At 34.0% G+C, this 26,342-nt stretch overlaps 1 protein-coding gene across 1 annotated transcript in view; it reads right to left on the reverse strand.

The window, feature by feature from the left end:
* Nucleotides 1-4,126: 4,126 nt before the first annotated feature.
* The window catches only part of OSTM1 (osteoclastogenesis associated transmembrane protein 1), a 29,366-nt gene continuing 7,150 nt past the window's right edge, over nucleotides 4,127-26,342 (reverse strand). Inside the window, exons 2-6 of the mRNA XM_063098013.1 lie at nucleotides 25,859-25,973; nucleotides 15,119-15,216; nucleotides 10,953-11,120; nucleotides 9,194-9,359; nucleotides 4,127-4,454 (exon numbers count right to left, since the gene is read on the reverse strand). Coding sequence (XP_062954083.1) covers nucleotides 4,399-4,454; nucleotides 9,194-9,359; nucleotides 10,953-11,120; nucleotides 15,119-15,216; nucleotides 25,859-25,973 — 603 coding nt within the window. The 3' untranslated portion in view covers nucleotides 4,127-4,398. The remainder of the gene's footprint in view (nucleotides 4,455-9,193; nucleotides 9,360-10,952; nucleotides 11,121-15,118; nucleotides 15,217-25,858; nucleotides 25,974-26,342) is intronic.

The following is a 26,342-nucleotide window of genomic DNA, read 5'->3' on the forward strand; positions in this document are numbered from 1 at the left end:
GAGCCAGACCAGTTCAGAGTTTATACTCTCTAAGTCACTTTCTGCATGATGTGGTTGATTACAAGCAAAACTGCAGTGTCCATCCATGTATCTATCCCCTGGTGTTTCAAAGGCATAGAATGGATGGTGTAGATTCAGTGACAACAGCAAAACTATGAAGAACAATTCCTATGATTTCATCTATTGTGATAATAGGAGATGGGAAAGTAAACAAAGAATTTCTCGATGCAGAAGACACAAACCCAGGAGCACCTGAAGCAGCTAAACATTCATTTCATGCTGCTCCTATATGAGATGATGGGTTGGAGTAAGGAGTAAGTCCCGAGTGGACGATGGGCAGAGTGTGCCAAGCAGTGCAGGGTCAAGCAGTACAGGATCAAGCAGAGCTTTGGCCTTTTCCATATTCTCCATCATTTCCCAAAAGCTTCCACCAGTAAATATACAATATATTAATACACAGTGAATTTGCGATGCACACACAGCTTCAAGGCAATTTTTCCACAACCCCCGTTTTCACAGATTGCCACCCCTAGGTCCCTCAGGAACCACAGGGTGGAGGTGTGAGTGGGGGGAATGGAAATTCAATCTGGAGATTCTATCTGCTCACCTACTACCCTCTTTATGCTATCTTTACGCTAGTTGTTTACCCACCCACAGTTGTTAATTCTCCAACCCCATAGGAGAAAAACTGTGAGAGAGAACATGTGTATAATGGAGAGGGGGAGATTGGATTTTGACAGGTAAGAGTCCCTGCATTGTACAAATAAACACTGTACCTTATTTAGTGGAGGGCAGCCAAACTATAAGGAGAATTTCAAAAAGCCAAGGTCAAGCCCTTTGTATCTCAGCTCCTATTACATTGCTGGCAATGGCACTATGAATAAATGTGGAAAATGAGGTACTAATAGGAGAGAGAGAAAAGGGAAGAAATAAGTCTGGTCCCTCTAAAAACAGGGATGGCTGCAAGGCTTTCTGTTGTAGGCTCCTGCCTCTAAGGATACACAATACAGTGAAATACAGTGACCAGAAGCCTTCTCCTACTTTTTTCTGCTCGCTCTTCTGTTTTAGAAGTCAAAACAGGGTAGACAGCTAATAATTTTCAATACTGTCTGTCTGCAATCTAGTTGTATGCAATTATCCCAGAAATTACAATTAAAATATTTTTCACTTCCAATACTACTGGTAAATATTTTGGATATAACCCAGAGCATTTAAGTAAGGCAATGGAAAAATGGCCACAATATCTAACTAAAATAAGCCCATCATTCCTTTGAAAGTTTTGAGATATTTTCATTGCATTTGGATACTGGGCTGAATTTTTTAAATACCTGTTTATCATAGGAAAACAGATTTTAAAAATCATTATTGAAAACCTCCACACTTTAAGAAGCGTGGATAAATCAAATTATCTTTTTAAAGCCCTCTTTAATTCCAAGGAGACAAAGAAAGTTAGTGGTTATTAATGTGTCGTATGTATAACTAATAATTATCATAGCCAATATAATAGTTCAGAACAAGCAAACTTTGGGAGGGTAGTAACTTTTAGGTGCTACATGCATAATTGAGCACAGGCCAAATCCCTTTTTGTAAATCAATATGATCAGCTTTGGGGATTTTTACAAGATAAGCAAAGCGGTAGAGTGGAAAAAAACATTTAATTAGACATCTCAAGTTTCAATTTTAGAGTTGACTGAGAATGGCTGTCATAAATAAAGAGCTCTACAATGTTTTCCTTCCTTAGTTAAGATAAGAAAACAAGTGATACTTTTTAGAGGAATCCATGCAGTGGACAGAAGGTCAGGTTAGGTGGTCTCTGAGGATCCATTCAGCTCTGGAATTCTATGACCAGATAGCCTCTAAGGTTTCTTCTAGCTCAGAAAGTACAGGTACCTAGAACATAATTTTTTCCATTTTAAATTGTTATATAGGTTAATAGCATATTTTTGCTTTCACAGTTCATTGCTGACAATGTCTGCTATTTATTTGAGGTCAAATCTTTGGTCAAGAATGCAATACTAGCTACAATGTTGTTCCAGGAAAATATTTCACTTTATAAGGAGTATGTTACAGTAAAAAATAGAGCCCATCTATGAAACGTCAGAAAATATTAGTCCCAATACAAGTAACATTCACCAACTAAACTCTGGTGTTATTCATCTAAACCAGTGATTTAGAGCTACATTTAAAAATATCTGATGATTTTTTACCTCTCAAATGCAACAAAAAACTAAATAATACAAAAGTACATTTTTATTTGCAGCAAAATTATTAGATGGTATTTTTAAAGTAGGTATTTAAACTCAACACCTAAAAAACTGAAATGTGATGTGAAATTACATCTGAAGTTTTCAAAATATATTAAAAACCCAAATAAAGCATTACAATTTCCTTAAGTTACCTTCTTAATTTTAAAGTGTTTATTTCAAATAACTTAAAGATGTTCTTGTGCACACACATAAGCTATGTGTCTCAGAATTCAGAACTATGCAAAGAATTTTTCAATATGACCACAAAAGGAAATATTTACACCTTTTAATGTAGCACTTAATACTAATTTTTGAAATCTATTGCTGATGCTACTTCTAAAAAGCAATGACCCAACCAGAAAAATAGTAAAGGCTGCCTTTTCTTTTTAAAGTGCTTATTAGCTTTATATCCAAAAGCAATGGTTTTTACAAATACTTAATACTGAAAGGTGCTCAAAAAGTCACTACTTACAGAATTGAAGATGTCATTTTCTAACTTTAAACATGTAAACTGGTTTTATCTGCATTAAATGAAGATTGCTTTCAATGGTCCTCAACCATATGCTTCAAATCAAGATAGTGCTATCAGCAGCGTGAACAGTGCCAGCAGAAGAAACCCCAGCACATTTTAATGGATCACAGCAGACCAGAAAAACTGTTAATAGCTTTTGGCTATGTTACATATCCAAGGATGAGCCTTCTCTTTCACTCTGCAGATATGAAAAATAAATAAATAATAAAAACACTTTCTTGTCTCTCCCTAGATAACTTTACAGTATATAAAGGGATTCAAATTCTCTTACTATTTAACCAAACTCTTGTTTCTATATAGAGGAAACTGCATATTCTCAATGTTTAAAACAAAGCCTATTTCCATCAGGAAAGCAAGAAGGAATTAATAAATGAAATCTTCAACTCTAAAAACCTGAGAAATAAAATTGTGAACAATTCTGAAACAAAGCATTTTTTAAAGGCTCATACAAACATTCCAAAATAGAATTTGTTTTCTGAGAATGAAATATGTGACTTCATTTCAATTACATCAATTTTATCTGATTTAAATAATTTAGAAAAATAAGCATCATCTTAATCTAAGTGCTTTTTGTATCAGATTTTCATCTGATTCACGCCTTTAATATGAACCTTTCAGTCTTATAGTCAGTACCTCTTTAGGTCCCTGTCTGTTTTCCGAAAGTTAAGCTCATTTTACTCTTCCTTTCTCTCCCCTCCAAAAGGCTCCATATAGCCCAAGAGAAAATCTCCATTACAAAAAAAAAAAAAAAAAAAAAGTCACAATTTAAATACAGTGTGATAATGCTACATTTGATTTAAGGTAGTAATAAATTATAAATTGCCAAATAACTTAATGTAATTCATAATGCAAATCCCTGGTATAAAAAAGAATCCATCTTGCCCTGAATATAATAAAGCAGTCCAGTGATTTCAAATTACTTATGAAATAAAGGCAAAAATAAGATGTAAAATACTATTTATAAAAGTCAAGTAAGAAACAAGTTACCATAAATCTTTTTATAAAGATAAATGTAATGTGCCTTACCACTTCTAAAAATTGTTAGGGAGGCTTATAATTTAGTGGCTTCAAAAATGACTTTCAGTAAACTAGAGACTGAATTATATATTATTGTAATGTATGACATATTAAATATGTATGTTACAATAATACTGCAATGGGGAGTAATTTAATATTTGGACCTGCTATCTTTTGGCCAGTATATTTCTTTATCAAATTCTTTGTTGTAACTGATTAATTTTTAAATATTAGTTTTAAATATTAGTTCAAAAACTTTTCTACTTGAGATACTGTGTTAATAGGAAGATACCAGAAGTTTCAAATAGTAATAATATGCCTACAAAATGAAACAAAGATTGTTCTTTTATCTTCTGTTATTGTAACAAATACACTTTAAAACAGACAACATCGCTATGCCTGGAAATTAAAAATACCCAAATCCTTAAAAAAGGGTGGAAAAAGAAAGAAAAATTGAAAATTCTTATTTAAAAATAAATCGGAAGTCCTTGCGTTTCTTAAGAACTTGACTTGTCAAATCACATTTTATCTTCTTTCTGACCGAGTTGTGTCTTCCACCATTTATCCATGTGATAACAATGTCAATTCTCCATTTCGCAGGTTTCAGTTTGAATTTTCTTGAATGTTTGCAAAACTGGTACTGGACTTGAGACGTTTGGCTAGATAAATCAAAAGTATTATATTTTAACTTAAATTTAATTCTCTAAACATAATTGTTCATTATTTTTATGTAAACTATAGTATTTGTCTATTAATTCTATGTATGAATCTGAACAGATCCGATCTTCTAAGAATTAAAACCTAAGTCTAGTTTTTCTACCAACCTCAAAAAAAATAACTTTGTTAGAACATGCACATGACTTTGTTAGAAGCAGTACCAAATAAATCAGACATCATCCTGTATCTTCTTGAACATCACAATCTTAAATATGTAATATATGTGAAAGTAATCTACTGAGAAAATGAAGGTGCTATAAGGTTTAATAATAAAATTACATATTAAAACATCTAAGCTGGAAATCTAAATCTAAATTTCTCTTAGAAGAATTCAGTGAAACTTCCTCAGCCTGATCACGGGTATCCACAAAAATTCTACAGCAATCATTATGCTTAATTGTGAAAGATTGAGTGATTTCCCCTTAAAATCTAGAACAAGACAAGGATACCTGGTCTTATGCATCATTAAGCCACCAATTTAGCCAGTGCAATATGGCAAGAAAAAGAAATGAAAGGGTATACATATTGAAAAGAAAGAAACTCATCTCCATTTTCAGATGAAAAAATTCAGTGAAAGAGCTATGTAGTATAAAAAAAATTTTTTTAATGACTTACAAAGAACAGTGAGTTGTGTATTACATGCACATGCACAAATATACACACAAACATATGGCTGCTAACAAAGTGTGTTCCAATCAACTCTGATTATGATGCTAATGGGACTGAGTCATTAGGGTTCATAAAACAAATCATGGCTATTTGGCTTGGTAATAGGTTTTGTACTTATAGTTAAATATGAATGTTCCTCATGTTCTAGAAATAAACAGTCACGCCATGGTGAGAGTATCTTACACTGGATAACTAGGAATCTTTCTACTTAAGAGGTTCACAATGTTGAAGCAGAGGTTATGATTTAGAAGATCTGTAATGGGACCCAGGCACCTGTTTTTTTTTTTTTTAAAGCTCTGCAGATAATTTTCATAAGTAGCCAATGATGCGAACCATTGCTCTGGTTTCTATCAGGGTCTCGCTGACCACCACTGTAAGTGCAAAATGACAACAGGACTTCCTGGACCTGTTAAATTCTTCAGCCTAAACTAAAGGGCAAACTTAAATTTTAAAAATGGCCTAAACTAAAAGTCTACTTCTTAAGTCTTCTGTGGATTTGGGAGGCAAACTGAATCAATAGTTTGGGGGGGGTTTAATTACTTTGTTAAAAATTACAAGAAGTAATCTAGCTTCTTACTGACTAATTATCAAATTACATACTTAATAAACTGACCACATAGCCATACTAGTCAGTACATACACCAACAACTTCTTCCTCTTTATTCTCTTCTTGATAAATCCCTTAATCTTTTAAAATTCTACCCCAGGGATCATCTAATGGTGAATTCCAACACCCCTAATGCAGTTAGCCTTACCCTCCTCTGTAGTCCAACCACACCATATATACCTCTACTACACGTGCTGTAATAATTGAATTATGGTCGGTGTGCTCTTTGGGGGCATATATTATGCGTTGTTCCTTTTTTAAATCCCTAACTCCTACCACAGTGCTAACATTTGGCAGGTATTCAATAACTGCTTGATGAAAGTGGCATAAAAAAAAAAAAAGGAAATGAAAATGTCCATGAAGTACCAACATAAGAACTGTTTGCTTATACAGTACTAGCATTTCCTTAAGTATGTTTCATAAACAATACTTCAGTGAAATACTGATAGGTATTATGTAAAAGTTTTACTGTCAAGTTTTGGGACATGCAACGTCAGAGTCTTTAACTTATATTCGTGTACATTATGAAGCTCATGAAAGGGACATGGTATGCAGTGTTTCCCAATTTTATTTAATCCTTAAATTTCCTTTTTCACAGAGAATTTCACAGGACTAGTATTTTGAAGAACACATTCTGAGAAATGTTAACATTAAGTATAATGTTCTTTTATTCAACAAATACTTTTGAGTACCTCCTAAGGGCTGGGCACTTTCTAGATATTGGTGATACAGTGGTAAACAAGATAAACAAAATTCTTGTTCTGATGGTGCTTACAGTACAGTCAGGGGTACGAACAATGTAGAAAATAAATTCAAAAGCTAATTTAAATAACTTAAATTATTTAACTTAGTTTAGTGATTAAGTGCCATTAAAGAAGGAAAGATGATACAGAAGAATGAAAGGAAGGGTGTATTCTTAGATTGGGGGTGGGGGGGTGTCATAAAAGGTCTCTTTGAGCAACTAACCTTTTAGATACAACCCGTATGACAAGGAGCCAGGTTATGAAAGTAGAAAGGGTATTGGAAAGGGGGCAGTGGGAATGAGCTTGGTATCTGAGAGGGACAGAAAGAAGGCCAAACTGCCCATAGCATCATGAGCAAGGAGGAGAGCAGATACGGTGAGTTTAGAAAGGCAGACAGGGGACAGGTCATGTACAGCTTGGAGAGCAGATCCTGAAGTAAGTTTGGATTTTATTCTAGATACAAAAGGAACACACGAAAGGTATCAAATAGGAGGAACGTGGTAACATTTGTGTTTAAAAATTACTCTGGCTACTATATGGAGTATAGATTTTAGTAGGTCAAGAAGTGGAAGCTGGGATACCAGTGAAGGGGTTCTGCATTAGTGCAGATAAGAGATGATGATGCCCTGGCTAGGGCTTACCAGTGGAGGTAAAGACAGTTTAAGATACAATTTTGTGGGGCCGGCCCATGGCTCACTTGGGAGAGTGTGATGCTGGTAACACCAAGGCCATGGGTTCGGATCCCTATATAGGGATGGCCAGTTCGCTCACTTGGGAGAGCGTGGTGCTGACAACACCAAGTCAAGGGTTAAGATCCCCTTACCAGTCATCTTAAAAAAAAAAAAAAAAAGATATAATTTTGCTGTGGTATATATAAACAATGAAATATTACTCAGCTATAAAAAAGAATGAAATATTGCCATTTGCAGCAACATAGATGAACTTAGAGAAAACCATATTAAGTGAAATGAGCCAGGCACAGAAAGAGAAATACCATATGTTCTCACTCATAAGTGGGAGCTAAAATAATAAACATATAAATAAAATAAAGAAAGAAAGATACAACATTCCCAATAATACACTGAACTTTCAAAAGGACAACTGGGCTATTAGAAGTAGGGAGGGAGGGGGGAGGGAGAAGGGCTATCAATAGCAATGATGGTGTATATTATTGAATATAACAATTCTTCTTTTTTTTTTAAAGATAACCAGTAAGGGGATCTTAACACTTGACTTGGTGTTGTCAGCACCACGCTCTCCCAAGTGAGCCACAGGCCAGCCCTTGAATAGTTACTCTGATGTGAGCACCACATATTGCATGTGAGTGCTGATGTTCAACTCTATATCCCACAGAGAAGTACAATCAACTTTGTTACAATAAAATTTTTAAAAGTTTTTAAAAAGGTATCATTTTGGAAGTAGGGCTGGCAGCATATTTGCTGATGAATTGAAGGAGGTGGGGAGCGGAACGTGAGAATGGGGAAATAAAAGAAAGAAAAAAATTAAGAAATGACTACAAGGTTTATGGTTTGCACAGCAGATGGATGGTAGTGACTTTTACTGTGAAAACAAACATACAAAAAACCCTGATCAGAAGCAGTAAATACCTTCCACAAAGTTAAATAGATTTGCAAGGCAAATAAGATGCTAAGCTTTAAAAGTATATCAAATTCTGAAAAATAAAGTTCCTCAGTACTGAAGGTCCCTACCATATTTTGCTGTTATTCTCAATAGTGCTTTTAGAATTGGCTACTCCATATTTACAGAATGCTGGCCACCTTCAAAAAGCTTTACTAAACACACCCATGACAAAGACTCTCCCCTCTCATAGCTAGCATTCAAAGGTGACAAGACATTACCAATTCAGTTCAAAGTGATCTACGGCTAACTTTTTCTTTTTTTAAGTTAGATATAGTAGAAGTAAAGTTAGATGAAGAAGTGCTAGAAAGAAGCTTAATGGGAAAGAATTTTTATATCATATGTTCCTAGATTACAAACAATATTTGAGAAAAAAGATTAACCTTTTTCCTCAAAAAATGGTTTTTTTAGAAAGTGAAATTACTAAAGAGTAAGTCCATACTTCCACTCTGATAATAAACAAGAAACCCATGTGACTTAGAAGCCACCTTCGTCGGCTAGATGGGATCTTCTAGTTAGTACTTCTTTTGCTCTACCCTATTTGATGAGGAAAATTAATACATATTGAGCACAAACTATACGTTAAGTAATGTCCTTGGACTACAATTCCAATCTGTTCAAAAACAAATTGTCTGCATGCTAGCTATAGGTTCTAGGAAGAACCTGCCACACTTTTAGGTGGTTTTTCCATGACTCCAATGGGCCTAAGAGCTGTTTATATCTGCCTGCTACTGCCAGATCAGGGCCACAAGGCTGCTGTTGCCATTCTTCTGATGTTGCCCATCTTATTCAGAGGGTAGTCTAGCTTTCTCAATTAAATCAACTGAAAGATTCTGTCCCTTGATTTTTGATTATCTGCATTTATAAAATTCTCACACTTCTATTAGTAAGCATAATTGCAAAAACTAAAACCATTTAGGCTAATATACTGAGTTCTCAGAGAATATATCAATTCTAAAACAGGCCTGAATCTTTTAAATACATGGTTTTATCTAAATAAATGAATAATTGTAAACAAACTTACGTAGAATGAGTTTGCGTTTCTTTTGCTCCGAATGAAGAAAGCTACTAAGGTAGAAGACAACAGGTAGAAAGAGAATGAAAACAGATACAGCAATTACAGGCACCGTGTCACTGCAAGGGACTGAACAGTTGAAAGTTCGACTCCAAAGTTTTCGAGTAATGTTCATCTGGAACAACAACAAATAATATTATTCTATTTTATATTCACTTGTCTTTACTTTTGGTGGGGGGATGGAGGGACTGGCCAGTATAGGAACCAAACCCTGGACCTTGGTGATACCAGCATCATGCTCTAACCAACTAAGCTAAGCAGCCAGCCTTTTTTTTTTTTTTTTTTTGCGGCTGGCCAGTACAGGGATTGAAACCTTGACTTTGGTGTTACTGCACCATGCTCTAACTAACTGAGCTAACTGGCCAGCCTTGTCTTCAATTTCATACAGTTATTTTCTTAATATTTAAATAGGCACCCAGAATGCAGACTAAATACACATCCCAAAAAATCTACTGATGATTGAGGACAATTTCTTCTACCAGGAAAATAAGCTGGTTCACAATTAATCATTGTATAAATTTATACCCATACAAAAAAATTCATATTCTAAATTCGTAATACTGACCAGAGTATTCTAGAATGTCAGCCATTCATAGCTTTCAAACAGAGAACTTGGTTTTTTGTTTGTTTTTAATTGAAACATAATTGATTGTACATATCTGCATGGTACAGTACTGAATATCAATACCTCTGTGCAATGTGTGATGCTCAAACCAGGATAATTAGTATAGTCAACATTACACCATAGAATCATTTTTTGTGGCCCTTTACCAATTTCTTGCTAGTCCCCCCTCCCCCTTCCCCTTTCCCACCTCTCAGAGAACTTGTACCAATAGGAAGAGTTAGACCTTGTTTCATTCACTAAAAAATATTTCTTATTTATTGAGAGCTTATTAGAAATCAGGTACTGTTCTAGGCAATAAGAATAGAGCAGTAAAAACAAAAACAAAAAATCCTCATGGTGCATCCATTTTAAGTGCTTTTTACCATCCTGAATATTACTGGTCCACTATAGTTCCTTCTGAGCTGCTGTAATAATTCATACTCATTATTCTCAATGATTAAACTTATCAATTCCGACCTCAAGTTCTCTACTTTGAGACAATAATTTCTGTCTCTTCTAATTCCTCAATACAAAGGCATCATATTGCCCAAAAAGGCATGATTGCCATCTAGTGGTAAGGCTATACAACAGAGAAAAAAGCTTTTTTTGTTGATCATTCATTTAATTAATACATATTTATTAAGAGCTCACATGCCAGGCATTGTCCTAAATACTGAATGGTATACAAAAAAGACTAGGTCCTTGTCCTAATGTGGCTTATATTTTAGTGAGGGAGACAGACTATAAGTGAATAAAAATTTTCAGATGGTAAGAGATGTAAAGAGATAAAGCAGTGGGATAGGAAGTGATGGAGGAATGGCTTCTGAAACACCTCACAGTAAAATTTAGAAACTTCTTGAATTAGCATCACATATACAAAAATCTGAAATATAAACATACAACAATGTCCACACCTCTGAAAATGGCACACATTTTCAAATTTAAAGAACAAAATGTACCAAATTATCAACTCACTTATGAAGTGTGTGATTAATTTCCATTTTTGACAGACCAGGGTATTCTAAAACTTTACTACTTTGTAACTGTAATGTACTATTCAACAATACTGCAAAATATGTATCATATCAGAAGCAAAGTACTTACAGCATCTTCCACATCAATGCATAAATGTGTTCCAGGTTCAGCCTTATTCTCAAGTTCATTCATTTTTTGCATTTCACTGTACAGACTACTCAGAGTTTTGTATTTTTCCCGACAATTTCTGCACACATCTGAATAATTTTTTGTCTGTAGAAGACTTTGTGCACTCCCCTAAAATGACAAAGGTACATGTAACACACACAATAAACATTACATACAATATCTCTTTAATGATATTAAATACATACAATATCTCTTTAATGATATTAAATACATACAATATCTCTTTTATTTGCCCTCCTACAGGACAGGAAATAATATGTTGTGTCAAAGTGCTGAACTGTGATGTTGGGCAGGTTACGAAATCACTCAGAGTCTCAGTTTCATCATCTATAACATAGGGCCACCTCTACCTGTATTATAGGAGACCTAGCATGTGAAGCACACAGCAAAATATTTGGTACTTTCTAGGTGGCCCTAAATTTTGAAAACCACTGCACTAGCTAATGTTAACTGAGGACAACACCAGTTCATATTCCATATTATTGATACCTAAATACCAAATTTCCTAAATTATCATATAGCTGCACCTATCTATTCCTACTTTTACTAAATAATTTAAATATATGTCTGCATGTGTTGACTTCAACACCAAAGTTTGCCTTGTTGAGACAAGGCTTTTTTAATGGGAAAAGAAAAGGCACCAAAACCACATCCTCACTCAATTCTCTTATCACAAGGCTCATAATCCAGGCCTTTCTAGTTAACAAAAAGGGACAAATATCAAAGAATTCTGTAACCTAAAATGAGGCTAGTGGAGATAACACAAAATATTATGTTAGTGAATCTCAATCATTTCCACTTCTAGACTGACACTTGTCTTTTCAAGAACAAGTCTGTTGAAAAGTCAGTTCACACCTTTGTTTTCTTTTCCCTTTATTCTTTACCTTGTAGCATGGACAAAAGATATTAACTGAACATTGTAATGAAAGAGAAAAAACATCAAAGTAATCAAACTGATGTAGCCCCTACAATGTCACTCTCACCATCTATTTGATAGAAAAACTAAGTCGCCTTAGTCTGCCACGAGAAATAGCCCGTTGCCTGTTTTCACAGAATAATTGTGCATTCAGTTGAAACCAAAATTAAAAATTGAGCCCAGAATCTTGATGGGGGGTAATTTAGCCACTATTATTAAAATTTAAAAGGCACATATGTTTTGATAGAGCAATTCCACTTCTAGGAATCTACCAAACAAACTCATACAATTACTCCAACTTATATGAAAAAAGTCTGTCTGTGGCAGCAATTTGTAACAGTAAAATACTGAAACAAACAATATCTCCAACAATGTAGAGACTAGCTATCTAGATGGTAGTATAATCATACGATGAAAAGCTACACAGCTATTACAAATGAATGTGGAAGTAGGATTCTAGGAAGATGATGACATAAGCATATGCCTTGTCTCCTGATTTCTTTACTGAAGAGACTCAACAAAAGAAGTCTAAACCCAGGCACTCGAATAACACTATAAAATATAAAGGCACAAAATGCACACCTCATCACAGGAAGGCTGTAACACAGCTTCCACACCACTCCCAGAGAAAGTGGCTAGAACCTCTATCCCCTGCAACCACCCCATCATCGTCTAGAGATACAGGAGGCTGGAATAACAGCCTCGCCCTTCCTGTGGGGACATCCTTTCACTCCACAAAAAGCTTCCTTTCCACAGTCACCAGGTCAGGGAAGCCACTTGCAAACACTTACTACCTAAGGTAGATCTTCTCCCTTCCCATTCAACCAAGCTGGAAGCTATTGCCACAGCCAACATCACCAATTTCATTGCTACCATGTATTTGTTTTGCTGGCCCCCCTCCCAATGCCCCAGGACTCAATCCTTGGGGCCTCTTTATCACCTCTGTTTACACTCACTCTCCTCTAGTCTCTTGCCTTTAAATACCATCTGTACCTAATAACTCTCAAGTCTCTATCACCAGCTCTATCCCCTGAGCTTTAATCTCATTTATAACAAAGACTATTGGCATTTCAACTTGGATGTCTAATAGGTATTTCGTACATAATATGTTCAAAACAGAATTCTTTTTTTTTTTTTTTTTCCTGACCAGTACGGGGATCGTAACCCTCGGCCTGGTGTTGTCCGCACCACGCTCAGCCAGTGAGCGCACCAGCCATCCCTATATAGGATCCGAACCCAAGGCCTCAGTGCTACCAGCGCCGCACTCACCCAAGTGAGCCAGGGGGCTGGCCCCAAAACAGAATTCTTAATCCCCACTCCCGTACAACCAGTTCTTCTTTGTCTTCCCCATGGCACCAACATCCTCTCAGCTACTCAGGGTCAAAGCCTAAGATTATCCGGACTTTTTCTTTCACTACCAGCCAAAACCACTCCATAAATTACCCAATCTATCAGCAAGTCCTATTACAGAGACCTCCAAAATACATCCTGAATTTGTCTACTTTTCTCTAACACTGAGTGGTCGAAGCCACTGCCATCTCTCTCCTGTGATAGTCTCCTGACTATGTTTGTTACTTCCATTCTGGTCTACCTTCAACTGGGTTTCTCCACCAAACAGCCATAGTGATCTTTTAGCATGTAACATTCCTGCTTGAAATGGCTTCCCATGGTGCTTAGAATTTATATTAGATAAAACATAAGGGCACTTCAAAAAATTCATGGAAAAATAGAATTAAAAGATAATATGAATCTTTCCGTGAACTTTTGGAAGACCTTATGTATTTCTAATTTAATAAAAATCTGGATTTCAGATTTCAGATTTTAATTAATTATGAAATATGGGATTCTGTCTTGATCTAGGGAAGAATAAGTAGCTACTACCTAATCTTGGAAACTGATAGAGAACTATAGATTTAAATTATATCTTAAAAATTTTAAGATAAAAGATGTTTAAATGGAGAAAATGAAACCATAAAAGTACTTAAAAAAAATCACAAAAGAAAATTTTAAGTAATCTCAATGTGGGAAATGCCTTTCTAGTGTGACACAAATACTGAAAGCCATTTAAAAAGTGATAAATCTAACAAAATTAAAATTAAAATTTTCTTCATGACAAAAGAAAAGCACAATCTGATGAACAGCAAACTAGGAAAAAAATATTTGCAACTAACATCACAGGAAAAGTACTAATTTCCTTAAAATGTTAGGTTTACTTGTTAGAACACTACTTTCTTAAACCAAAGAGTTCTCTGGTCAAATACATTTGGCAAACACTGTGTACAGAAAATGCCATTTGGAGTTTTACAACATACATTAAGCCACTATAGGTTCTGAAGTCCTATAGTTAAGCATTTCCCAACCTCAGAAGAATACTAAATCCTTTTTTGCTAGGCTATCTATTAACATCCTGCAGAACACATTTTGGGAAATATTCACCTAATAATTTGTATTCTCAGGGAAATTCATAATTCTGAGTTAACATATTTATTAAAGAGGAAATCATACATATTTATATCCTGAATATATTTACATCTACTTGTGGGGATTACTTATTTGTTATGCAAGTTTCAAAACTACAATTTTGCCAGAGTTCCAATCTCGTCCTTCACTACCACAAGGCAAATTCCAATACCAAAATTCAAGGGTCAGAGATGAAGACAACAAAAATCTACAAGGTAGGATTCTTAAAGGTTACCTTTTATACCATAATTCAATACTCAAAGTTACCTTCCTAAACAGTGCCTTTCAAAGTAGGTAAAATATATTTAAGCAAATATTGAGGCAAAGAACGAGCTTCCTGTAGACACACAGGATCACACTGCACTGCAAAATACCTTGTTATTGCAATAACCAAAGTCAAAGTAAATTACTGCCAGACTGAACAACACTGTGTTTTAATTAAACAAGCCCATGCCTTAATGTTTTCAGATTCATTATCTCACCAAATCCTCACTACAAAATACTTGAAGGTAGAAAGGGTAGATATTACTATCCCCACTTCACAAATGAGAGAACTGAAGTTCTAATGATTTTAAGTAGACAAACTTAAATGCAGAAATCCAAGTCCACTAACTCCTCTACATCATGGGTATAGATAAGTATCAACAACTGATGCTATAAAAACTTAGAATTACACATTATTCATTTGTACAAGGCAGCATTTTAATTTCAAATATCATATATAAAATACCTGAAGGTTATGCTCAAAGCAGGTCAAGGTATGATTAAATAGATTGAGGAAATATACTGTACTGTTTGATAATTCTTCACTGTTGTTCGTTAAACAATCTGTCAAAAACCCGAAAAGTACATTAATATATCTCAAGCAACAATTATACATTGTCATTTATTTTTCAAGTGATCATCTTCTGTTTCACACTATAGCAATTCTTTATTCAAACAAGCATGAAATAGTCCACATAAGAGAATTTTCCAAATACATAAAGCTTACCTCTTTTAGTTTCTAAAAGATTTTTTTAAAAAACCATAACCATTTTCATGAAAACCTTAAAATAATCACATACTCTCCTCTTTTTATAAAAACAATATACCAAATAAAATTTAAGTAGACTTTTGATGGCACAAGGTCGTAATCATGAACATCAGCTATCAAATGCTGCCTTCATAGTGCTAGTTAGGCACAAGACTGTTTACTCTGCACTAATCTTACCCAAATTCATATGCCTTTTTATACAAACTTAGTAGTTCTGTGTCTCTTCCAACTTCACTAACAGATTATTTATTGAACCTAACAGAGTAACCTTTTTGATTTGCCCTTTCTAATCTATCACGAGTTGGAAGCCCAGAGAAACAAACTGCTGAGAATTTTGCCTAAAATACTGACAAAGGGGCTTCAAGTAAAGTCTGGAAATAAATAGAATTGTTTTACATGTTTTCTTAAATCTTACATAAGTGGTATTCCTCTGAACTTGCTACTCTTGCTTTGCATTAGCTCAAGTTCATTTATTCCTTGTTTTCTATATATGAATATACCACAATTATTTAGCCATTCTCCCTTTTTCAGTGAACCTATTTTTATCCTTTTATACTTTTTACCTCTCCCTGGGTTCTCAGCCTGCTATCTGCAATCTAGGTTCAATTGCCTGCCTTCAGATCCTGGAACTCATGGTCAGCCATTTCTATCTCACTGTGCTACAATCCTTGCCATCCTTATCTTCCACATATTCACAAACGTTTCCAACCTTTGACAGCCTCCATCTACTTTCTCTACTCTCAATTCTGGTTATGGAGCACTATTATAGAAAATTCTCAAATTATAATGAAGGAACCCAATTCTAATTCATGTTTTCTGATCTCAGGGCCACGAAACAATCCTTGTAGATGCCCTACTAGTTATTCCATAAGGAATGTTCCAAATTATTTTCTATTCTCTAGTCCCCTCTCCTATTTTTATCCCCCTTAATTTCAACAGATAGATTTATATTATACCCACCTTACTCAGAAATTCAGAGCCATCTAATAGGATCTCTTTCAACTGGGAGTAGAGAGATAGCATAGGAAGCTATTGCAAAAATCCAGAAGAAAAGTGGAAATAAAAATAGAAACAATTCGATGGATAAGAGAGACAGAATATGCAGACACTAGGATATGACACTGTAAGGGATATCCATGCGTTATGATAAACGACAATCACGACAATGAAAGCCAACATTTACTGAGTACTTGTTACCTTCCAAGCACTACGCTTATACTTTGAACACATTTACGCTTTTAATTCTTGCAACAATTCTACGAGGGAAGAACTATCATTATCTACATTTTATAAACAAGGAACAGAGGTTTAGAGAAATTAAGGAGGTTGTCCAAGGTCACAAAACTGATTGGTGAAAAGCAGGAATTAAAAAGTTCAGAGTCAACAAACATATGCTACCATTAAACCATTAAAAAGTTCAAGACTCAAAGTTAACAAACACATACCACCACTCCTCCCTCCGCTACACACAGATATCTCATGCCACACAGGGATTCAGGCAGTCACCACCAAATGATCAGAGTTGGCAACTGAGATGAAACCTAAACCTGGTGAACAGAGCGGCAACTAGAACATTAAGGCTCCTTGGTGCAAATGAGAAAAAGACACACCCTCTGGGTGGATAAATTACAAAAGGGCACTCTGCCTCCAGAAGCCGAGCTGGAATTCAGCCCCATTCAAACTCACACAGGCCCCTTGTGCAGGGCCCCATCTGCATCCGGTATACATGGGGCCCCCTTGGTGAACCTATTTGAGATTCTTCCCCGCTCTGCACTTGTATGTATACTTTATATTCTCTGCAGCTTTATCTTCTCCAGAACATGAGTTCTGCTCTATCATTTAAAAATATGAGGGAATCACTTTACAAATCAGGAAACTAAGCCAGAGAAAGAAGGTGATATACTGAAGATCATACAGCAATTTAATAAGGCACTGAAATACAAAATATACTTTCCAGACTTCCAATTAAGTATTCTCTTAATTATACCATTTTTCTTTACTATTTAAATATGCTACTCCACCTGTCAGCTTTCACTAAGTTCAAATACTAAATTCTTTTTTAAAAAAAATTTAACATAAGCCCCTCTTAATGCTGGTTTAACATCATTATGAAGTAGCCCTGAATCCTTTTAGGGATGTGGCAGAGTACATATGAATAAAAACAAACACAATTACACATATGCAGAATATATGTACATTCAGCTATTTTCAGTTTTTGTAGTTGATGTTTTGCAGGGAAGTTGGAGTACAATTTCAACATACCATGTCATGACAACTGACATATACAATATAGGGATAAAAGGGTGTGCGTGTCCCTGTATTGCTTCCAAAGGTAGTATATAATACATTACTTTGAGAGAACGATGGCAATTTCTTCTATACAAAAACAACAATAATATTTTGTCTTTATAGCAATATTTAAAATAAATAATTTCTTTATAAAAAAGGAATTTATAAAGCAAGCTTCTCTGAAGAACAAAAGAGCTTATTAATCTCTTCTATTTTACTGCTAGCCACTTACTTTTCACTTAAAATAATTTGAAAATTAAAACACGAATATAGACTGGTCATTGTAAGTACTACATTAGTGCATTATCATTAAAATTTTTTCAGTGATCATTAGTCGTATTATAAAGCACAAAGGAGTTCATTTATATAATGGGTTAAAAATGTCTTCGTTATTAAAGAGCCCTTACTTTCTGATTCAAAACAAAAGAACTCTAGCAAAATTCCTCTTTTCTCCTTTTGCAGAAATTGGGAACATAAGGTTATAAACAGTGAGAGGCTATATATTTTAGAAATTAGTAAGTTAAGGAATATTAGTAATAATAAAGCTTCCTATAAGCACTAAATGAAGTGGTCATCATGAATTTTCCTCATCTCAGATAATCAATGGAGCCTCATCAAGGACAGATTAGCCTGGCTTCTTCCTCAGTGAGGGCTCACACATCAGCCTAAGAAGCATTCTTAAAGGTGTTAAGGATTAAGTTAATACTTTACATAGAAACCTGCTAAATTATCATAACAGGAATTAGGTATCTTTAAATAAAGTACTGGTATTTGGCATCTATTAGGAGTTGGTATAAAGATCTCTGTTGTTTATCAAAACTAGTTGTATAGAGAAAAACAGAGACAATCACAAATTTCTGAAAATTAGAGCAAGCTTCAGAAAATACAGAATAAACTGTGAGAACTTTGTACCTGAACAACCTAATTAAGTTTAATAAATATAAAAACTAAGACATTTTAAATCATGAGATACAAATAAATGAGTTTAACACTTATTATATTTCCATCTAGATAAAATATGGGAAAGAGGGGTTCTGGTTATCCATTAAGCTTACTGTTGATTTTTAAAGCATACAGATGTAAGTTATATGTACTAATTGAAAGCTAATTTTCTTTTGGTTAATCAGAATGTACATCAGGATTACACAGTGGTTCAATAACATTATGATGCCCATAAATTAGGACCCAGATCTCCGTAGATATAGGTTGCTCACAAAGAAAGAGTGGGTTTTCAGTATGTAAGAATATCTGGACTGACAATTTGGGGGCCCATCTTATTATAATAATTCCTCATATTGGATACTGCTTACCAAAGAAACAAAACACTTTACCATAAAACAGTCCATGGTCACATTAAATCTGGTCACTCTGCTAAATATTCAATTGTTGTATGCACAAGACAACCAAGAAGGATCTCAATAACAAAGTTATCCCTATGTCAACAATACAAAAAGGCTTCTGATAACAGCTTTCAAATTCTGTACAGGAGAAATCTTTACCATATTTTCTTTATTTTTCAGCAGTCATTCTCCACAAGGAAGAGCTAGTTTCCATGTGAGTAGGAAGAGTTGAGCTCTTAAACACTTCTTCTGACTTTCCATCAATTTCCAATTTCTCATTTCCTACCAAGACTAATATCATTCAGAGACATAAGAATTCTAAAGAGAAAAGGGATGGGAATGGTACATAGACGACACTCCTTCCTCTGTTGGGTTTGTAGCCTTCTTTTCATCAACTAATAAGTGCAGACACTAGGTGCCAATCCTGTTTCAAGCAAAATCAAGCAGAATGGATGGGTGGTTTTTGCTAGTATATTAATTTTAATAATATTCTTTCTAATATTTTATCTTTTATATTTTTACATTTGTATATTTTTTAATAATCTCATTTACAAAAATTCTAATATCCCCTGCTATGGTTTGAATATGTCCCCCAAAACTTATGTGTTTAAACTTAATGGTCAGTGGACCAAGAGGTGGGGTCTTTAGGAGGTGATTAGGTCATGAGGGCTCCCCCCTCATGAATAAAATTAAGGCCCTTATACAAGAGGCTTCACATAGGGTTCAGCCCTTTTCGGCTCTTTCACTCTTTGACCATGTAAGGACTCAATGTTTGTCTCCTTTTGCCCTTTAGTTTCCTTTAGTCATGTGAGGATACCTAGACAGTGCCATCTATGAGAAACAGTCCTTTTCCAAACAGTCCTTTCCCAAGCACTAAACCTCACCTTGATCTTGGACTTCCCAGCCTCCAGAACTGAGAAAATAAATTTCTGTTATTTATAAATTACCCAGTTTGTGGTATATTGTTAAAGCAGCACAAATGAACTAAGACAGTACCTTAAATTTACTTTAAAAAGTTTTTTACCTATGTAATTATAGTTCTGCATTTACTAGTATGGGGAATATGAAAGGAATAGTCATTTCATATCAAAAGATATATTCCTACAAAATGAACCACATATTAGCTTAAACCTCAGTCAAAAACAAATTTTTAAAAGAAATCAGTGGTAATTATTCTTCTTTTGTAATTTTTTTCCTTCCCATTTAATCTTTTAGGCACCAGACTGAATATATTCTGTATTATTTACCATTAAAGACCCCTATTACTGGCATCACTTATCAGCTGTGTATTTGAAAAATTAATAATAATTAGATCATCAGAAAGTGGAACTGAGATAAATGGGTTAGTGGCTAGAGTTTAACAATTTCACAAAGGTTCTGAGAAAACTGATCAGTCTTTCTTTGTGTTTAAATAAAAAGGCAAATAATCCAGAAATTTGTTTTTGAATATTTATTCTGTGATTTTTGTGTGTATTCAAAAATGACAGCATTATAGGCAAACTTCTGACTGGGCACAATTGGTTTAAAATTTTAACATACAATCATCTTCCATTTTATTAAAAGAGTAAATGTTCCTTGTACTTTTTTTTTTTTTTTTTTTTACAAATTTTTAAAGGTCAATGATTTAAAAAACAATGACTGAATAGGTAGGAAATTGATATTCTTTTAAATACAAAGGTAAAGAAAAGCCTTTTGTATCATTTATGAAGAAAATAAAACAGCAAAGGTCTGATGAAATTAATGGCTTAACAGATCTGAGGTTGAATGAGAACCAGATGCTGATGCCTGATGACTCCTGAGGGTTAACATTAGAAAATGAACAGTTTTACTTTAAAAAATTTCTTTTCACTTTATCTAGTTTTAATATTATTAAAAGTACTACTTGGTTTTTGGAAAAAGGGGTATATTTTACATTTATATTTTAAATAAAAGATTAGGCTTTCTACAATATGAAACATGTCTATAGTTTAAAAGTTAAACTTTTGTAGGACTAACTGGAGTATATTCATATTTCTTAAAATGGAGACTGGGAAATGAATTTGTCAAACAGCACTTTAAAAAACAAAATTAGGCATTAACACATGAAAAAACACTGTCTACTCAACAATCTTAAAGCCTTTCAAATGTAGTTCTAGACTCTATCTGCAGGTCATTTATACTCTCTGTGCCCTCATTCTGCCTCACAGGGTTTATTGTGAAGCTCAAATGAGACAAGGGCTATGAAAGAAATATAAATCGGAAAATATTATTTAATTCAACTGCTGACTTGTTACTCATTGTTTTTGGCTCCCAGTTTTTTCCTTCCTTCCTATTCCTTTTCAAATGTTCCTAAATCTCTCACTATGTGTAAGAGAAGACTATGTTGCTCAAGTAAGAATTCTTTATTAAATTTTGGTAAAAATTTTTAAATTACTTGAGCAATTCTTTAAATTTTTGAGAAATTTTTCACATTATCTTTATTAAATAGAAATGCAGAGAGCATAATCAGTAGTGCCTCCAAGTAATTTGGTAAAATTTCTAGTTAAAACGAGTATTTTAGATTGTCTAGCACTGAATCAAGAGAAAACAGCTGAGAAATTTAAGGAGTCCAAATGTATAGAACTATTTTATTTCCATTTAAAATATAGAATATAGACCTAAAGGACATAAGTAGAACATTTCATTCAACAACTGCAGAATACACATTCTTCTCAGCAGCACATGGAACAGTCTCTAGACTAGACCATATATTAGGTCACAAAACAGAAAATAACAAATGCTGGTGAGGATGCAGAGAAAAAGGAACCCTCCTACATTGTTGGTGGAAATGTAAACTGGTACAGCCATTGTGGAAAACAGTATGGAGGTTCCTTCGAGAACTAAAGATAGATCTACCCTATGACCCAGGTATACCCAAAGGAAATGTAATCAATATATCAAAAAGACACCTGTACTCCCATGTTCAGTGCAACACTATTCACAATAGCCAAGAAATAGAATCAACCTAAATACCCATCAACAGATGAATGGATTTAAAAAAAGATGGCATATATACACAATGGAATACTATTCAGCTATGAAAAGAAATGATATCCTATTATCTGCAGCAAGATGGATAGAACTGGAAACCATCATGTGAAGTGAAGTCAAGCCAGGCACAGAAAGACAAATACCACATGATCTCACTCACATGTAGAATCTTAAAAAAAAAAAAAAAAAAAGTGGTTCTCATGAGAGTAGACTAATGGTTACCAGAGGCCAGGTGGGGAGGGGTTTGGGGAGGAGAGAGGAGAAGTGGTAGACTAACAGGTACAAAACTATGCTATCTACCCTAAGTGAATCACTGTGCAGTATATGCATGTATTGAAATACCACACTGTACCCCACAAATATGTACAAGTAAATGTTAAAATAAAAAATAAAACAAAATACAGAATATAAATTATGATAAAATTTTAAATGCGAACGAAACAATGAATGGAAGATAACTTTTTTAATGCATAACCCTGGAAAAGAAAATAGCCGACTGCTCTGACTACATCTAACATAAATACTCATCACAGATTTGAACATTCTGTTAAAATTTTTAATTCTATATATTTTTGAATAGGTATCAAAAGCATATGTCATAAAATCCAACATCACTCAGCATTTGGGAAATGCAAATCAAAGCCACTTTGAGATACCATCTCACTCCAGTTAGGATGGCTAACATCCAAAAAACTGAGAATGATAGATGCTGGCGAGGTTGCAGAGAAAAAGGAACTCTCATACATTGTTGGTGGAACTGCAAAATGGTGCAGCCTAATGGAAAATGGTATGGAGGTTCCTCAAACAAGACAGATCTACCATATGACCCAGGTATTCCACTGCTGGGAATATACCCAGAGGAATGGAAATCATCGTGCCAAAGGGATGCCTGTACTCCCATGTTTATTGTGGCACTATTTACAACAGCCAAGAGTTGGAACCAGCCCAAATGTCCATCATCAGATGAGTGGATAAGGAAACTGTGGTACATCAACACAATGGAATACTACTAGTCTGCTATAAAAAAGAATGAAATACTACCATTCGCAACAACATGGATGGACTTAGAGAAAATTATATTAAGTGAAACAAGTCAGGCACAGAAGGAGAAATACCACATGTTCTCACTTATTTGTGGGAACTAAAAATAAATAAATACACAAACAAATAAATGATGGGGAGGGAGAAGACACAACAATCACAACAATTCCTTGAACTTGTTAAGACAAGTGAGCAGATATGATGTAGTTGGGGGGGAGTGGGGGAAGAGGAAAGGGTAAAGGAACACAAAAATCAACTACAATGTATATTGAGAAGTTAAAATAAGGAAATAATAATTAATTAATTAATCAAAAATAATTTTTTAAAAAATTTTTTAACTAAATAAATAAAATAAAATAAAAAGTTCATGGAAAGAAAAAAAAAAGCATACGGCATAAAATTCAAAGGACACAAATGTAAATACAGTGAAAACTAAGTCTTCTTTTCTTTGCTGCCCACTCAGCTATGTAATTCCCCTCCCTCAAAGTACATACGAACTTTTAGGACAAAAGATATCATTCTTCTCTGCATCTTGCTTCTTTCACCTGACCATTTATCTTGGCCAAATTAATTTTAAGTAGGAAGTAGGAATCTTCTTAATAACTCATATCTAATTGCTTCTCATTTTTTTTTTCTTCAGAAGTTCAACCTAAGAAATATTTTCAGTATGGGGTACCTTACAGAAAAACAAAGGTACTGTAAGAACTTATTCTAAAGTGTCTTATCCCTACCATATTGAATAAATACGCATTAAAATATTTTTTCTTTTTTTAACTGGGAAAGAAAGCAAGCTACTTTGAATTAGTGAAATCTTGATTACAAAATACCCTTTAAGGAAAAGATGCTTTACCCTTCCTAAGTACATGAAGTCATATCAGAAAAAGAAGTGAACCACAATACATATCTCACTTATTATAATTAACTAATTTTAAATTATTTATAATTAACATTTTTTATATTAATGGATTTTTCTAAAAGGCTTAAGAATACTTAAAAACAGCTCTTCTACATATGTTAAAAAAACTCTCTTCAATCATACTAGAAATTTTTACTCTTAAAAAAAAGTAGTATCAGCCAAACCTCTGTTCAAAAAAGCAGAAATTTTGAATTAATAGAAACGAAATTAAAAGAGTCAATATTCAGGATATGTTTATGGTATTGATTGTGGTGATGATTTCATGAGTATATATTTATCTCCAAACTCATCATATTGTATACATTAAATATGCACAGATTTCTGCATGTCAATCATACTTCAATAATATGTTTAAAAGAAAAAAGAATCAATATTCAATATATGATGATATACTGACAAAGAAAAGAAACTTGACAGGATGTCTTTTTCCCCATTTACAGTTTTTCTTCATATGAACTAAACAAAAAGACAAGTCCTGAGAAAAGTTAAACTAGTTAATGACTTATGGGTACATGAATTTTTAACCCATCCTGTTCTTTCTATTTCCAAGTCCCCTGTCCTACTTTCTTTGCCTCTTGTCTAAACTATTGTAATAAATTCCTTACTGGTCTCTTTCTCTCTCTTCCACTGAGGTTTCATGAAAATAGGGGTCTTCATACTCTGGGGAAAAAAAGGCTTAAAAAGTGCTAGGTTAAATGATGTTTAAAAAATAATTTTTTGTACATCAAATTCTTCAAAAAGAAAAAAAACTTTTTTTATTATTCCATGTGCAATGTAAATCCCCAAGATATTACACTATATAACCCTATTTAATAATACGCTGGTATTCTAAGCAGTATGAAAATGGCCTAAACGATAAACTACTATACAGTCAAGGTCCTACCTTCCCTTTCCAACTTTACCTCCCATTGTGCTTCCAAGACCCTGAAATATCAACTGCCCTTTTATACCTCTGAGCCTCTGCTTGTGATGTCTCTCTATCTGCAATATCCTTCCTCTCATCTCTACTTCCTGAAATCATGCCAAGCCCTAAAGGCCTAAGTTCAAAAGGAAGTCATTTCAAATTCTCCCAAGTTAGATTTGTTTTCTACTTCTCCCATGTATGCTATAACTTGATTAAAGCATTTATTTATCTGCTCTAAGTTATATTTGTAAATATATCTTTCTCCCTCACTAAATTATAAGCTTGGAAGATAAGAACTGTGTAGCACACAGTTGGCATTCAAAACACATTCGAATTGAAATAGTGATTTTAATTTTTCCAAAGAATATCTAAAAATAGATCTCATTTTATTACACAAATACACACAAACCTGCAAAACTGATACAACAAATATTATCATCCCTCTACACACACATATATGCTATTTGACATATTAAACATCATAATTATTATTATATTAAAAAGTTAGCATTCCTTGAACATTAACTATGTGTCAGGCACTGAGCTAAGTGCTTCATACAATCTATTTAATTTTCAAAACAACCCTATAAGATAAGTTCCAATATTACTACTGATTTACAGAGGAGGAAACTAAAGTTCTGAGAGGTGAAGTTACTTCCCCAAAGTCTGACAGTTAGTAAGTTCAGGCTAATAAGTGGCAGAGCTTAGAATCAAATTGTCTGTCTGACTCCAAAGTTCATATTATTAACTGCTGCACTTTTCTGTCTTTCAGTATTTGCCCAAGTAATTACCACTAATAAACCATGATGCTAATGACAGTTTATTTAACCTAGTAATAAAAAGTATTACCTAGCTTCAAAGATTCCAAAATTCACTAAAAATCTGACATCTATACTACTAAACCACAACTGCAATATGAAAATGAAAGAATTACTTACTTGCACAATTTGCCTCCTGCCATGTGGTATTAAAAAACTCAGAAAGAATCACAACTACTTGCATTCTATCTGCCATTAAGAGACTTCTGGCACAACTCTGACTCTCTGAAGTATTCTGTAATAAAAAGACGACAGAAAAATAAAAATAAAATCTGAGTATTTTTACACTTTCCAACTCTCAAGGCAAAAACCTAATAAAAAGTCATTAAAATATTTATTATAACCTTTTAACATTTTGTTTGATATGATCAGATAACAATGGAGTTAATAATAACAATGGTAATAAAACAATTAGCAGCTAACATTTATTGGTACTGGGTTCACTTGCAAGGGAATAAAATCTTTGCTTCTTAAATAAGTATTTGCCTCTACAGTACAATTTCAACTACTTAGGTCCAAATTGCTATTGTGTGTTAGTAATATATATTTCTTACTTTTTATGCCAAAGAAAAAATTGTGGAAAGCAATTCACCAAAATATAGAA

The sequence above is a fragment of the Cynocephalus volans genome, chromosome 5 (genome assembly GCF_027409185.1).
Source record: "Cynocephalus volans isolate mCynVol1 chromosome 5, mCynVol1.pri, whole genome shotgun sequence".
Classification (NCBI taxonomy): domain Eukaryota; kingdom Metazoa; phylum Chordata; class Mammalia; order Dermoptera; family Cynocephalidae; genus Cynocephalus; species Cynocephalus volans.